The 17,515-nt window shown below is 38.9% G+C and overlaps 1 protein-coding gene across 1 annotated transcript in view; it reads left to right on the plus strand.

Annotated features, from left to right (window-relative positions):
- HOMER1 (homer scaffold protein 1) overlaps window positions 1–17,515 on the plus strand; it is a 158,236-nt gene that overhangs the window by 47,247 nt on the left and 93,474 nt on the right. The window contains exon 2 of the mRNA XM_066381690.1: window positions 3,810–3,966. Coding sequence (XP_066237787.1) covers window positions 3,810–3,966 — 157 coding nt within the window. The remainder of the gene's footprint in view (window positions 1–3,809; window positions 3,967–17,515) is intronic.

Here is a 17,515-nt window from a genome sequence, read left to right on the forward strand (position 1 = left end):
AAGGATATTTGTAAGCTAGGTATCAAAAGAAGACTAGGAAATATTTAATTTATCTTTCTTCCCCTGAATTTGGTTGTATTTATTGGACCCACACCCTTGCACTTCCTTGGAACAAAATTGATTCAATAATCATATAACATTTGCAAAAACATAAATTTCAATGGTAATATTTAAAAGCATTGTCATTTACTATTATTTTTATTAATTAAGGCTATCCAAGTGACTAATGTTAACTTAGTGCTTTGTTTCTGGATCTAGAATAAGTAGTCTTTTTGTTTTGCTTTATAGTTTTTTATGATCCTCATTTCTTATTACACCGTTTCTAGAGTTAAGTATATTGTAATTCTATATATTGTATTATGACAATTCTAATGAGTTTGAATAAACCTTATTTGTAAAACAAAATTTTGATTTTACTACCTTTTTTTAAGGTCATCATAGCATTCTTCCAGTTTTTCATATTAATATTAAGTAAGATTCCATCACTATATGTAGTACTTTTACAAAGTTTTAGCCCAAGATAAGGAATTTTATAATTAACCTTATACAAGCTTTCCTAAATTATTTTATGGAACTGTAAAATATTCCACTAAGCTTTTCTTAGGCAAGTCATTTGAACTACTCATTGTCCTGATTATTGGTATAGGAAATTACAAAGAAGATGGTCCTGTGGCATTGAAATATGTGTGCATCTGTGTGTTAAGTTCTCTTTTTCTAAGCTAATTTAAAGCATTTTCTGCCAAAATTTCTTTGCTTTTAAAATTGATTTTTGGAATAATTTTTAATTTCTTAGAAGCATTACTTTGAGTGTTGTTAAATATTATCTATTTAAGAAGTTATACTGTAATCATTATTAAATAAGGTCTTAATTTTATAGTACATCTTTTATTTTCTAGTGACAATTAGTAATGTCAACAAAGGTGGTAGAATATACAGACCAGCTTTCAGTGAAACATTTACCTGAAAACTTACCTTTAGATTCTCATTCTATGGTTATAAATCCTTTGAGATGTTAATGTGTTACATGAAAAAAGAATTCTGAGGTCATATTTGCCGCATGTGGGGTTATTCAGGTTTAGTTTGGTTTCTTTACTAGAGGAGCTTGCAGAACCCTTAATATACTAGTGTGCATTGTTAGTATTTCAGAATGGGACATGACACAGTGTCTGCAGAACTTATTTAAACATGGAACGTTCATTTCTAGGACTGTTGTTCAATAGAACATACTTTGGAAAATGCTGGTATGGTATTTGATGCAGTTAGTGTTTGTGTGAATTGTAATGGAAATAGTATGTCTAACCTTTATGAATGCCACTCATTTTTTTTTTTTTTTTTTGGAAACAGTATTAACTTGGACACTTGGGAAGAATGTTTCACAGATCTTTTTAAGAGATAAGAGCTTTGGGGGTGGGGTGAGGGAGTTATATTGAGTGGAACACTTGAATTCATGTTAATAAATTAAAATTAATAAATATTTTTAAAAAGATAAGAGCTTTAATATTTCAGGTTTAGTTTCTATACTGCTTCTCTAGCTTTTCTCTAAGATGAAATGTGCCTTGAACAGACTAATGGAGTCCATATATGATGGTAGTGAAGCCAGAAATGACTTTCTGACGCTTTAGGGAGTGTCATACAATATATCACTTTCTTTCAAAAGAGATTTTATTATTTTAATAAGAGAAGTTGTTATGGAGGTTTCCAGAAATAAAACTGGGAAGAGCCAGATCACCTACAGGGAAGGCCTCTCCCTTTCACAGTGGCTCTCCAAGGGTGGAGTTGATTGTTAGACACACGGGACACATAGCCTATGACTGTTTCCCTGAAGAGCCATTTTATCAAGGACCCAGCTTTGTCTTCCTGTTTTCTAATTTGTCTTTTTTTTTTCATACTCTTCTTTCTTTAAAATAAAAAATTTTAATTTAATTGTAGATGTTAAATAATACCAATTAAAACTTCTCTTTAGGAACTGAAACTGCTTTAGGAAAGAAAGGTGTGTTATTGGGGAAGGAATTTCTGGTGACTGCTGTTTTCAAAAGAAATTTTACTCAGAACTTGGAAAATTTTGCATTATTATGCTTATATACAGCTAATCTCATACTTGTTTTTCAGACAGTAAAATAATTTGTAATGATCATATGTTAAATACAGTGTGTCTGTAAAGTCATGGTGCACTTTTGATGGGTCACAGGAAAGCAACAAAAGACGATAGAAATGTGAAATCTGCACCAAATAAAAGGAAAACCCTCCCAGTTTCTGTAGGATGATGTGGCAGCATGTGCGCATGCACAGATGATGACGTAACACCGTGTATACAGCGGAGCAGCCCACGGCCATGCCAGTCAAGATGTGGACGGTATAGAGGAAAGTTCAGTGTGTTCTGTGGCTCGCTAAATTCGAATCCGTGACCAAAGTGCAACATGAATATCAGCGCATTTATAACGAAGTGCCACCACATAGGAATAACATTACTCGGTGGGATAAGCAGTTGAAGGAAGCCAGCAGTTTGGTGGAGAAACCCCGTTTTGGTAGGCCATCAGTCAGTGACGAGTCTGTAGAGGCTATACGGGATAGCTACCTAAGGAGTCCTAAAAAATCTGTGCATGAGCCCACATCAAACTGCACTGAATAGGTATGAAACTGGGAGAGTTTTCCTTTTATTTGGTGCAGATTTCACATTTCTATCATCTTTTGTTGCTTTCCTGTGACTAGTCAAAAGTGCACCATGACTTTGCAGACACACTGTATATGTATTTCAATAGTTTGGGGTGGAAAACCTCTATTATATATCTTTAAGGCCCTAGTTGATCTAAGTAGAAGATACTACAGTGGTGAACTACTTTGTTTTCCATATTCCTTTCGATATACTATAATAGAGATTATATTTATATAAACCTTCTCAGTAAGTTATTTACTTATTACTAGAATAATGTTGTTTTAAATGAGTAGAAACTTTTAATTAACCTAATGTGGGTCAAATAAAAGGTTTGTATTTTAATAGGGTATAGTCAATTGTCATTATTCACAATAGTTATTTTCTTATAAAGGAGCTGCAAACACTGAATTAGTGAATTTTGAACCATGCTTCTAGGGGGAATATAAAATTAGGTTTCTGCAAGCCTATGTTCATAACATTTTCATCAACCAGTCAGTATATAAGCTTGTTTTATGTGTGTTTCTGTTTAAAGGTACCTTATTTAATATGTACTGTTGATTCATTACCATTGAATTCATGACCAACCGCACTGTGACTCAAGCCTAAAAAAAGCTTATCTAACGTACTATTTACTCAATAAGGCACATCACAGCCCTCTTGCCTCAGGAACAGATACCACTTCAGCACTGTACTTGAGGGCCATTTTAAACAGTGAAAGCACTAGCAAAAAGTACAGAAATGCAAAATACATGATACTAAGTAGGGCACTTAGTTTAAATATGAGAGATGAAACAAAAAGGCAGAGTGTTACTTTGATCAACCTCAGATGGAAACATGCGTTTCAGGTGACACATCTTTCCACTGCAGAAGACCAAGGAAGTACTTCAAGTGTTGCTTTTGGGGTTACAAATATATTTTATTGAGTAGGCAAATTCACATATACCGAATCTTCAAATATGAAGATTGACTGGAATTGTTTTAAAAAAGTTTATGATTGAATACTTAGAATATTCAGATTTGAAAGAAAGTTTCTGTTGTTTTCAGGATGTGGGCAATTTTTGGTTAAGTGGGGTCATCCTCACCGTTTTCATGTTCTGTTGTCCAGTGGAATAAAATTGGCTGCTTTCAGTCTGTCGTTTTATTTTCTCCCCCACAGGGAACAACCCATCTTCAGCACTCGTGCTCATGTCTTCCAGATTGACCCAAACACAAAGAAGAACTGGGTACCAACCAGCAAGCATGCAGTTACTGTGTCTTATTTCTATGACAGCACAAGAAATGTGTATAGGATAATCAGTTTAGATGGCTCAAAGGTAAGTTACATTTACTCTAAGTAATCTTGCTATTTTGCTTTGTATAGTATAGATTTCAGAGGAACTTTGTCTTCATTATAAAATTTTTAAAATTTAAGTTAAAAAAAAGCAAAGTCAGTCATTTTTAAGGTTACTTTTTTTGCCCACTAAATTACTTTGATTAACCTCCTTATTTATACTAAGTTACATGTCAAAATATTCTACAAACTTGAGGTCAGCTTATTTGCTAAGTAGTCATTGTGTATCTGTTATATGTCAGGCATTATACTAGAAGCTAGGAATATAGTGGTAAACAGAGTGGACAGAGTCTCTATTCTTGGAGCGTACAATTAAGTGAGGACTGGAATTCGTGACATAAACTTCTGTAGACTAGAATGCAATTCACAATTCCTAAGTCATATGAAGTCTGTCATATCAATATTAAAGCTTACTCTGAGCATCCCTCATTCTGAAGAGAAGCATATGGACATGACCTACATTTTTTCTTTTAGGAGAGGCAGATATTCTAATATTTAAGAGCATGGCTTACCTGGATTCACATGTCATCTCTACCATCTATTAAGTTTTTGACTTTGGGCAAGTTACTTTACTTCTGTGAGCTTCTTTGCTCTCACCTCAGTGCTGGTAGTTGTAAGGATTAAATGAGTTACTAGCTGCAAAAACTATTAGAACAGTGCCTGATGGATTGTATGCCTTTCAAAAAGAGGGAAAATTCCATTTTTTTTCATCAATGAATTTTGAATAACACATGCAGGTAAAGGAATACCAAACATCAGATTCTGGATATACAGTGTGTAGGAAAATGAGAGCTTCGTTCTTTTTATTCGTTTTTATGAAACCATGAAATCTTTCTATTCCCAGAAATTTTAGCAGTTCAGTGTAGGGGTTAAGAGCACAGACTATATAGCCAGATGGTTTGGTTTGAATTTTTGCTCTACTACTTACTTGCCATATGTCCTAAAGCAAGATATTTGATGTCTTAATGTGTCAGTTTTCTCATCTGTGAAAAGGGACTAATAAATTATGGGATTGTTGTGAAGATTAAGTAAATTAATTTAGGCAAAGCACTTCAGGGGTGCATAATAATCACTATAGAAACACTTAACTTATCATTATTAATATTAGGCTATTGATTATTACTTAGTGGTTTGGGGAAATAAAAGAAAAATTTAATTTAATGCTCAAATTTCAGTCTTTTACTGTGTACTCATTTCTTATCTCCTTAACTAGATTATAGGAACTCAGGGGCTATTTGTACTTAGGTACATAAATGACTAATATGTATTGATTTGAATAATTGATCCTATTTTCTTTGTTATTGTTTTTTTTCCCCAAAGTTAGATGTGGGGAGGGAGGCAGTCAGACAGATTTCTGCATGCGCCCAACCGGAATCCACCCGGCATGCCCATCTGGGGCATTACTTCGTTGCTGCTGGAGCCATTCTAGTGCCTGAGGGAGAGGCCATGGAGCTGTCCTCAGCGCCTGGGCCAACTTTGCTCCAATGGAGCCTTGGCTACGGGAGGGAAAGAGAGAGACAGAGAGGAAGGAGAAGGGGAAAGGTGGAGAAGCAGATGGGTGCTTCTCCTGTATGTCCTGACCAGAAATCAAACCCAGGACTTCCACACGCCTGAGCCAACCAGCCATGGCCAATTGAACCTATTTTCATTTTATTTTTTCTTTCTTTTTTTTTTTAAATGAGAGGAGGAGTTAGAAAGACAGACTCCCACATGCGTGCTGACAGAGACCCACCTGGATCCCTGTTTGAGGCCGATGCTCTGCCCACTGGGGGCTGATGCTCACAACCAAGCTATTTTTAGCACCTGAGGTAGAGGTTCCACAGAGCCATCCTCAGCCCCTGGGCCAATGAGCTTGAAACAATCGAGCCATGGCTGTGGGAGGGGAAGATGGGGGAGGAGAAGTAGATGGTCACTTTTACTGTGTGCCCTGACTGGGAATCAAACCTAGGACATCCACATGCCAGGTGGATGGTGTACCACTGAGCCAACCAGCCAAGGCCCTATTTTCATTTTGATTTTGAGGATTTAAAGGGCTTGGGATATAGTAATAGTTCCCACGTCCCATCTGATGAAATAGCCCTTGGGTACCCTCCTCCTGAAGCAATACGAACTACTGCTTCTGGCATTTCCATTTTTTTTTTTTTTTTTTTTTTTTTTTTTTTTTTTCATTTTTCTGAAGCTGGAAACAGGGAGAGACAGTCAGACAGACTCCCGCATGCGCCCGACCGGGATCCGCCCGGCACGCCCACCATGGGGCGGCGCTCTGCCCACCAGGGGGCGATGCTCTGCCCATCCTGGGCGTCGCCATATTGCGACCAGAGCCACTCTAGCGCCTGGGGCAGAGGCCGAGGAGCCATCCCCAGCGCCCGGGCCATCTTTGCTCCAATGGAGCCTTGGCTGCGGGAGGGGAAGAGAGAGACAGAGAGGAAAGCGCGGCGGAGGGGTGGAGAAGCAAATGGGCGCTTCTCCTGTGTGCCCTGGCCGGGAATCGAACCCGGGTCCTCCGCACGCTAGGCCGACGCTCTACCGCTGAGCCAACCGGCCAGGGCCTGGCATTTCCATTTTTGAATGTACTTTGCAGCTTGTAATTTTTAGGCTCTTAAAAACTCCTGTGAAAAAGTTTTGTTTTGTTTCTTTTAATGAAATCTAACCACTGTAACAGTTATTTTTCCTATCACATTTCTCACTTCATTTCTGTGAAGGTTTTTTTTTTTTTTTAATTTTTTTTCATTAAGAAGCAGAGAGACAGGCTCCTGCATGCACCCCAACCAGGATCCACCCAGCAAGCTGCCTACTGTGTGATGCTCTGCCCATCTTGGACTGTTGCTCAGCAACAGAGCTATTTTAGCACCTGAGACAAAGGCTATGGAGCCATCCTCAGCACCCAGGGCCAACTTGCTCCAACTGAGCATGGCTGCAAGAGGGGAAGAGAGAGATAGAAAGGGGAGGGGAGAATGGTGGAGAAGCAGATGGTCACTTCTGTGTGCCAACTGGGAATTGAACTTGGGACTTCCACACACTGGGCTGACGCTCTGCCACTGAGCAAACCAGCCAAGGCCTGTGAAGGTTCTTTTAATGAGGAATAATTTTGTCATCTTTTGTAACTATTTAGTGAAATTAACAGATACTACTTATTAATTCAGGCTCTAGTGTTACTTTTCCCTGATTCATACCTTCAGTTCTATATAATCTGTATTTCTCTTTTGGTCCAGAAAACAGATAAAACGTCATTTTATTAGACAGGAAAGTTAAATGGTATATAAAAGTGAAGTTCACCTGAAGTAACCCCAGGTCCCATCTGATGGAATAGCCTTGGGTACCCTCCTCCTGAAGCAACACGAACTACTGCTTCTGGCATTTCCATTTTTGAATGTACTTTGCAGCTTGTAATTTTTAGGCTCTTAAAAACTCCTGTGAAAAAGTTTTGTTTCTTTTAATGAAATCTAACCACTGTAACAGTTATTTTTCCTATCACATTTCTCACTATTTTTCCTTTTTCTTTTTTAATTTTTAAAAAAATTTTATTTGGAAAATTAACTTTAACAGGGTGACATTGATCAAAAAGAGTACATAGGTTTCAGGTGAACATTTCTATAGCATTTGAACTGTTGATTATGTTGTATACCCATCACCCAAAGTCAAATATTTTCCGTCACTTTCTACCCTTTCTCCCACCCCCCTCTGCTCCCCATTCACTTATGTCCCCATCCCCTTCCCCAACATTCCTTTCCCCCTGGTAACCACTTTTATCTATGTCTGTAAATCTGTTTTATATCCTACCTGTGTGTGAACTCATACAGTTCTTAGCTTTTTCTGATTGACTTGTTTCACTCAGTATAATGTTCTCAAGGTCCATCCATGTTATTGTAAATGTCACTTTGTCATCGTTTCTTATGGCTGAGTACAGTATTCCATTTTATATTATATATGTACCACATCTTCTTTACCCAATCCTCTGTTGAGGGACATTTTGGTTGTTTTCATGTCTTGGCCACTGTGAATAATGCTGTGATGAACATGGGGCTGCATGTGTCTTTATGTACCAATATTTTTGAGTTTTGGGGGTAGATAGCCAGTAGAGGAATTGCTGCGTCATATGGTAGTTCTATTCTTAATTTTTTGAGGAACCACCATTCTTCTTCCATAATGGCTGTCCTAATTTACATTCTCACCAGCAGTGAATGAGGGTTCTTTTTCTCTACAGCCTCTCCAACACTTGTTACTATCTGTCTTGTTGATAATAGCCAATCTGAAAGGTGTAAGGTAGTTTTGATTTCCATTTCTCGAATAGCTAGTGAAGATGAGCATCTTTTCATATACTTGTTGGTCATTTGTATGTCCTCTTTGGGGAAGTGTCTGTTCAGGTCCTCTCCCCATTTTTTTTTGTTTTGTTTTTGTTTTTGTATTTTTCTGAAGCTGGAAATGGGGAGAGACAGTCAGACAGACTCCCGCATGCACCCAACTGGGATCCACCCGGCACGCCCACCAGGGGGCGACGCTCTGCCCACCGGGGGCGATGCTTTGCCCCTCCGGAGCCTCGCTCTGTTGCAACCAGAGTCACTCTAGCGCCTGGGGCAGAGGCCAAGGAGTCATCCCCAGCACCCGGGCCATCTTTGCTCCAATGGAGCCTCAGCTACGGGAGGGGAAGAGAGAGACAGAGAGGAAGGAGAGGGGGAGGGGTGGAGAAGCAGATGGGCGCTTCCCCTGTGTGCCCTGGCCGGGAATCGAACCCGGGACTTCTGCATGCCAGGCCGACGCTCTACCACTGAGCCAACCGGCCAGGGCCCTTCTCCCCATTTTTTAATTGGATTGTTTGCTTGTTGTTGCTGAGCTTTGTGAATTCTTTATATATTTTGGATATTAACCCCTTATCTGAGCTGTTGTTTGAAGTATCATCTCCCATTTAGTTGGCTGCCTGTTTGTTTTGTTGTCAGTTTCTTTTGCTGTGCAGAAACTTTTTGATTTGATATAGTTCCATTCATTTATTTTTGCCTTTACTTCCCTTCCTTTTGGGTCAAATTTGTAAATTGTTCTCTGTGGCCAAGGTCCATGAGCTTAGTACTTATGTTTTCTTCTGTGTAATGTATAGTTTCAGATCTTATATTTAGGTGTTTGATCCATTTTGAATTAATTTTTGTGCAGGGGACAAACTGTAGTCAAGTTTCATTCTTTTGCCTGTGGTTTTCCAGTTTTCCTAGCACCATTTGTTGAAGAAGCTTTTTTTTCTCCATGTGTGCTTTTGGCTCCTTTGTCGAAGATGATTTGTTCATATATGTATGGTTTTATTTCTGGGCTTTCAGTTCTGTTTCTTTGGTTTGTATGTCTGTTTTTCTGCCAAGATGATGCTGTTTTGATTATCGTGGCTCTATAGTATGATTTGAAGTCAGGTAGTATGATACCTCCCTCATTCTTTCTCCTCAGGATTGCTTTGGGTATTCTAGGTTTTTTATGATTCCATACAAACCTGGTAATTTTTGTTCTATTTCTTTGAAGAATGACACTGGGATTTTGATGGGAATTTCATTAAATTTGTATATTGCCTTGGGTAATATGACCATTTTAACTGTTGATTCTTCCAAGCCATGAACATGGAATATTTTTCCATTTCATGGTTTTTCTCAAGTTCTTTCAATAATGTTTTGTAGTTTTCAATATATAGGCCCTTCACATCCTTTGTTAGGTTTATTCCTAGGTACTTTATTTTTTTTTGTTGCAATTGTAAAAGGAATTCCTTTTTTAGTTTACTTTCCAAAGTTTCACTGTTGACAGACAGAAAAGCAGTAGACTTTTGTATATTGATTTTGTATCCTGTGACTTGACTATATTGATTTATTGTTTCTAATAGTTTTTTGGTGGAGTCTTTGGGGTTTTCTAAATACAGGATCATGCCATCTGCAAAAAGTGGTACCTTTACTTATTTCCCTATATGAATGCCTTTTATTTCTTTCTCTTGCCTGATCGCTCTGACCAAAACTTGCAGAACTATGTTGAATAAGAGTGGAGAGAGTGGGTAGCCATGTTTTGTTCCTGACTTTAGAGGAAAAGCCCTTTTTTTTTTTTTTTTTTTTACCATTTAGTATGTTATTAGCTGATGGTTTGTCATATATGGCCTTTATTATGTTGAGGTACTATTCTTCTATTGCAATTTTATTGAGTGTTTTAAACATAAATGGATGTAGTATCTTATCGAATGCCTTTTCTGCATCTATTGATAGGATCGTATGGCTTTTGTTCTATGTTTTTTTGATGTGGTGTATTACATTGAGGAGTTTCTGTATCTTGAAGCATCCTTGTACTCCTGGAATGAATCCCACTTGATTGTGATTTTTTGTTGTTGTTTTTTGTATTTTTCTGAAGTGAGAAGTGGGGAGGCAGAGAGACAGACTCCTGCATTCACCCTACCGGGATCCACCTGGCATGCCCACTAGGGGGCGATGCACTGCCCATCTGGGGCGTTGCTCCATAGCAACCGGAGCCATTCCAGCGCCTAAGGCGGAGGCCATGGAGCCATCCTCAGCAACTGGGCCAACTTTTGCTCCAATGGAACCTTGGCTGTGGGAGGGGTAGAGAGGAAGGAGAGGGGAAGGGTAGAGAAGCAGATGGGCACTTCTCCTGTGTGCCCTGACCGGGAATTGAACCCAGACTTCTACACGCCGGGCTGAACTAACCAGCCAGGACCTATTATTTTATTTAATGTGTTGTTGTATTTGATTTGCTAGTATTTTGTTTAGGATTTTTGCATGTATTCATTAGAGATATTGGTCTGTAGTTTTCTTTTTGTGTGTTATTCTTGCCAGGTTTTGTTATGACGGTTATGTTGGCCTCATAAAATGTGTTGGAAAGTATTGCTTCTTCAGTTTTTTGGAAGATTTTGAGAAGGATAGGAACCAAATCTTCTTTGAATGTTTGGTAGAATTCAGTAGTGTAACTATCTGGTCCTCGATTTTTGTGTTTGGGGAGGTTTTTGATAGTTGTGTTTATTTCCGCCCTGCTTATAAGTTTTTTTAGGGTTTCTACTTCTTTGTGACTCAGCCTAGGAAGATAGTATAGTTCTAGGAATTTATCCGTTTCCTTTAGGTGAGTCTAGACCCATGATGGTGAACCTTTTTATAAAAACCGCCCACTTTTGCAGTGCTGGTCAACCTGGTCCCTCCCGCCCACTAGTGAATGTTCCAGTTTTCCTGGTGTGCGGTAGCAGAGCAACCAAACGGTGCTGTGATTGGCCCACCATGAAAGCTGGAACGCCCACTAGTGGGCGGGAGGAACCAGGTTGACCAGCACTGCAAAAGTGGTCCATTTTATTAAAAGGTTCACCATCATGGGTCTAGACAGTGGTTTTATTGTTATTTTCAAAGAACCAGCTCTTTGTTATATTAATTTTTTATAGTTTTTTTGTTGTTCTTGTTGTTCTCTATTTCATTTAGTTCTGCTGTAATTTTTACTATTTCATTTCTTCTGTTGACGTTGGGTTGCCTTTGTTCCTTTTCTAGTTCCTTAAGGTGTTTACCTGGGATTTCTCTTGTTTCTTGATATAAGCCTGTAATGATATAAACTTCCCTCTCACTACTGCTTTTCCTGCATCCCAGAAGTTTTGATATATCGTGTTGTCATTTTCATTTGTCTGTATATACCTTTTGATCTCTGCTTTTATTTCTAATTTGACCCAGTCATTTTTTAGAGGAATCTTGTTGTTTCCATATTTTTGTGGGTTTCTTGACTTCCTTTTTACATCAAATTCTTTTCTTTCTTTTTTTTTTACAGAGACAGAGAGAGAGTCAGAGGGATAGACAGACAGGAATGGCGAGAGATGAGAAGCATCAATCATCAGTTTTTCATTGCGCGTTGCGACATCTTAGTTGTTCATTGATTGCTTTCTCATATGTGCCTTGACCGCGGGCCTTCAGCAGACTGAATAATCCCTTGCTGGAGCCAGCGGCCCTGGGTCCAAGCTGGTGAGCTTTTGCTCAAGCCAGATGAGCCCGCGCTCAAGCTGGCGACCTCGGGGTCTCGAACCTGGGTCCTTCCACATCCCAGTCCAATGCTCTATTCACTGTGCCACCTCCTGGTCAGGCCTTTTTACATTGAATTCTAATTTCAAAGCGTTATGGTCAGAAAATATACTTGATATAATATTAATCTCTCTGAATTTGTTGATGTTAGTTTTGTGGCCCAACATATGGTCTGTCCTTGAGAATGTTCCATGAACACTGGAGAAGAAGGTATATTTTGATGTTTTGGGATGAAATATTCTGTAAATGTCTATTATGTCCACTTGGTCCAGAGTGTTGTTTATGTCCAATATTTCTTGATTGAATTTCTGTTTGGAAGATCTATCTAAATTCGCCAATGGTGTGTTGAAATCTCTAAGTATGACTGTGTTTCTGTCTACCTTTATTTTTAATCAGTCAGTAAGTGTCTTGTATGTGCTCCCTGGTTCAGTGCATGTTCAGTGCATATGTATTAAGAAGTGTAGATCTGTGTCCTGTTTGGTTCTTTTTTTGTTTCTGTCAGTTATTTTTTTTTTTTTTTTTTTTTTTTACAGAGACAGAGGGTCAGAGAGAGGGATAGATAGGGACAGACAGTCAGGAATGAAGAGAGATGAGAAGCATCAATCATTAGTTTTTCGTTGCGGCACCTTAGTTGTTCATTGATTGCTTTCTCATATGTGTCTTGACTGTGGGGCTACAGGAGACCGAGTAACCCCTTGCTCGAGCCAGCGACCTTGGGTCCAAGCTGGTGAGCTCTGCTCAAACCAAATGAGCCTGCACTCAAACTGGCGACCTTGGAGTCTCGAACCTGGGTCCTCTACATCCCAGTCCGACGCGCTATCCACTGCGCCGCCACCTGGTCAGGCTGTCAGTTATTTTTGTTTGATGGTATTCCCATACTTCTTTCCCCTGTTTCTTCTGTTTTTAACCTGTGTGTTTCAGTCGTGGCTTTTTGTGGGTGTTTACCATTAGGTTAAGAAAAAAATGTTCATATGTACAAGAGTCCTTTGTCATATGAGTGCTTCTGCACTTCATCGCCTTTGTTACTGCTGATCTTTATCCTCCCCGTTTATGTTATTGTTGTCACAGATTATCCTTGTTTTTATTGTGACCTTGTTGGAACTTTTACTTGTAGTTTTGATTTGTTTTGTTCTTTGTGTCTGGTTGAATAACCCTCTTGAGTATTTCCTGCAGTGGGAGTGTTCTGGTGATAAATTTCGTCAGCTTCTGTATGTCTGGAAATGTTTTTATTTCTCCTTCATATTTGAAGGATGACTGATGGATATAGTATACCTGGCTGTTAATTTCTTTCTTTTAGTACCTTAAATGTTTGAATCCACTCTCTTCTGGTTTGTAGAATTTCTGCTGAGAAGTTTGATGATAACCTAATGGGCTTTTCTTTATATGTTATGGTCTTCTTTTCCCTAGCTGCCTTGAGAATTCTTTCTTTGTCATTGATTTTTGACAATTTTATTACAATGTGCCTTGGTGTAGGTCTATTTGGGTTGTGGTAACTCGGCATTCTGTTTGCTTCTTGGATTTGAGGCTCTCTTTCCATAGGTTTGGGAAATTCTCATCAATTATTTGTTTGAATAAGCTCTCCATCCTCTTCTTTCTCTCTTCTCCTTTTGATTTACTCATTATTCTTATATTGTTCTTTCTGATAGAGTCAGGCAATTCTTATAGCGCTCTCTTAGTTTTTTTAATTCATGAGTCTTCCCTTCTTTTCTGTAGCATCTCTAATTGTGTCTTCTCTGTCATTGATTCTTTCCTCTCTCTGGCTTGTTCTATTAGCCAAACTTGCTACATAAGTCTTCAGTTCACGTATTGAGTTCTTCATCTCTGTTTTTAATCTTTTTTTTTTTTTTTTTTTTTTTTTTTTGTATTTTTCTGAAGCTGGAAATGGGGAGGCAGTCAGACAGACTCCCGCATGCACCCGACCGGGATCCACCCAGCACGCCAACCAGGGGGCAATGCTCTGCCCATTTTGGGGTGTCGCTCTGCTGCAATCAGAGCCATTCTAGCGCCTGAGGCAGAGGCAATGGAGCCATCCTCAGCGCCCGGGCCAATTCATCTCTGTTTTTAAAGTTTCAGTCTTCTTGGTGAGGTATTCATTTTGTTCATTAATTTTTGTTTTCTGAGCTCATTAAGTTGCCTATTGATGTCTTCTCACATCTTGTTGAGTATTTTCAGAACTTCAATTTTGAATTCTCTATCATTTAACTCCAAGGCTTCCATGTGATTGAGGGTTTTTTTCTAGAGATCTTTTCATTTTCTTTCTGAAATACGTCTCTGTCTTGTGTAGCCATGGTATTCAGTTTTTTCTTCCTTGATGGAATTTGGGAGTTGTATTGTTAAGAATCCTAACAAAAGAACAACTAAAAATTTTGAAAAAATACAATGAGAAATATAAAAATTATGATAAGTAAAGAAGAAAAACTACAGGAAAGACGATTGAAAGCAAATAAAAAATCAAAAGCAAAACACTCACAAAAATATAAGAATAAAAATATAAATATTATAAAAAGTGAAATTCAAAAATGAAAAAAAAAAGAATAAGAAGGAAAAAAATGAAAAAGGGGGGGAAAAATAAATTTTGGTTTTGAGAGGTTTCTTCCAGTAGGTTTTGCTGTATTACAGCTTTTAGCTCTGTGAAGTTCCTGGGCTGTCTGCTCAGATGTTGCTGTTGCAGTGATGTAGGTGAGGCCATTGTTGCGTTGGTGGGTGGGGCATGTTGTGAGGGCTCTACGGCTCTAACAGTGGCAATCTCAGGCTTCTGGGTGCTTTTTCCCACATCTCAGTGGACTGGGGACTGGATGTGGAGTACCTCTGGTCTTCAAGAGAGTGGCTCTGGAGAGCTAGGTGTGGGGTTTGTCTCTGCCACTCTAAGTACTGGGAGATGAAGGAGGTGGGGGGCCACACTTTAGCTTTCTCTTTCTCTGCCAAGGAACACTGGCCGTGACCCTGTACTCTGGCAGCTTTGGTTTATCTCCACTTTTGCCCCTCTATCTTACCACTTCTCCCAGTAGAGGGAGACCCAGTCACTCTGAGTTTCCCCTCTCCATACCCTTCAGACAAAATCCAGACAGCCTGAGCTTCCCTCCTCCCCATAGTCCAGCAGAGGAAAAATAAACCAGTCACTTCTGGTTTGTCTCCTCTCCTCACCAAAGCCCAAAACAGTTGTATTTTATCTTCCACCACCCTTTTCACACCATCCCACCTTTATAGTCCACTTGGGGGTTCATTTGCTGTGTTATAGTTGTTTAATTTGTTGAAAGCTCAAGGGGGGAAGATCAGGAGTATCTCTCACACTGCCATTTCTCTGACGTCATTTGCCGAGTAAGACTCTTAAGTCAAAGAACTGAGCATTCAAACTGGAAAAGCTAGTCAATATTGTTAGCTTTAACATTTCTATTTCCTGATCATTTTTGCAATAAAAAATTGAATATGGTAGGAAAAGGAAATACATTGTTTTAATTAGAAACTTATAGAAAATTAACCTTAAATATGTCAACATAAGAAATATACAGAACTGTAAGGGTTTTTATGAGTTTATTTGAGCCAAACTGTCAACAATAGCCATGAAACAAAATCTCAAGGGGTTGAGAAAATACTCTGGAAAATGGCCATATTTCCCATTTTCTGTTTACTTTTCTAAGCCGATGTTGTTTATGATAGTTCCCTGCAGGAGTCATTGTTTTCCTTTTTCTTTTTTCTTTCTTTTCTCCTTCCTTCCTTCCTTCCTTCCTTCCTTCCTTCCTTCCTTCCTCCCTCCCTCCCTCCCTCCCTCCCTCCCTCCCTCCCTCCCTTCCTTCCTTCTTCTTCCCTCCCTCCCTCCCTCTCTCCCTCCCTCCCTCCCTCCCTCCCTCATTTCCCTTCCTCCCTCCCTCCTTCCTTCCTTTCTTACCTCCTTCCTTCCTTTCTTCCTTCCCTGCTTCCCTCCTTTCATTTCCCTCCCTCCCTCCCTCCCTCCCTCCCTCCCTCCCTCCCTCCCTCCCTCCTTCCTTCCTTCCTTTCTTTCTTTCTTTCTTTCTTTCTTTCTTTCTTTCTTTCTTTCTTTTCTTTCTTTCTTCTTAATGTATATAAGCAGGAGTGGTTTATTTGATGTGGCTGACTGTTTTTATTCTTACCACCCTCACTTCTATTTTTTACTACATAATGACTTGAAAAGTCATTAGGTGCCCCTGACTAGAAAATGTCCCTTTGTTCTTACTTAGTACCTTCACCGTGTGTATAAAGTTTGCTTGAAGTTTTTCTCATCATCCTGCAGAAACACCAGTTTGAACAAGGGCCAGGATCAGGACACTACATGATGTGTAATGACACAGCATTTCTACCTCTTGTCCTTGAAAGGACAAGAACTCTGGGATTGAGAGACATGTTTATAGAACCAATTTTTTTCTTTTAAGTGGAGTCATTGTAGCATTCTATTCAAGGAAGTTTAATAAACGATTTTTTTAAGAAAAGGTTTAGAATGGGGATTAAAATGGAACTCTTAAAAGCAGAAAGAAGCTCATATGAAACAGTTAAAACTGAAGGTCCGTGACCAACAGCCCATGGGCCAGTTATCTTATATGCTGTAAAACCCTTTGCTTCCTAACTTTCTGAGTTACAAGGATCAAATGTTAAATGCCCTGTTCTTCTTGAAAACACTTAGATCCCAGATCAATTTTACCTTCCTCAGGGAATACTCAAGGACCATCAGAGCTACAATAGTGCCTTTAGCCTTTTGGTCTCTATCACATCCTGGTCTTATGGTCTTCATAAGCACTTATCACTCTCTCAAATTACATTGGTCAGCTATTTATTTACTTGTTCATTGATTGACTCTTCTTGCTCTAGAATGTGATCTACATTACATCACCTCACTGTATCTCAAGTTTATAGAGTTGTACTTGACATTAAATAGATATTCAATAAAATAGTTGAATAACTAATGATTCCTTACCATCTGATAATATAGTAGTCTCTCCTTATCCACAGGGGATATTTCCAAGACCATGAATGGATGCGTGAAACCACAGATAGTACCAAATTTTTTTCTATACAAACATACACTTTACAACTTTTCTTTGGCATATTCAAATTGCCAGCATCACTACTTTCACATTTTGGGGTCATTATTAAGTAAAATAAGGGTTACTTGAAGACATGCACTGTGACACTTGACAGTAGAGCTGATGACCTAGACAGGTGCTAAGTGACTAATGGGCCAGTAGCATATAGAGTGGCTAATGCTGCACAAGGGAGGATTAAGAATATCCTAGGGAGGACTGTGAGAGGGTTCATCATACTAGTCAGAAAAGTGTGCAATTTAAAACTTATGAATTGTTTGTTTCTGGAATTTTCCATTTATTATTTTCAGACTTATGTTGATTACAGGTGACTGAAATTTCAGAAAGCAAAACTGTGGATATAGGGGATGACTATATATTCCTTTCCATTTAGTCTTTTCATTTGATGACAGCCTCTCAATTTAGTGATGTATTAGCCACATTTTACAAAATCTAGAATGATAGGCTAAGAAAAGCAGCTTTTAAATTG

The sequence above is a fragment of the Saccopteryx leptura genome, chromosome 4 (assembly GCF_036850995.1).
Source record: "Saccopteryx leptura isolate mSacLep1 chromosome 4, mSacLep1_pri_phased_curated, whole genome shotgun sequence".
Taxonomy (NCBI): domain Eukaryota; kingdom Metazoa; phylum Chordata; class Mammalia; order Chiroptera; family Emballonuridae; genus Saccopteryx; species Saccopteryx leptura.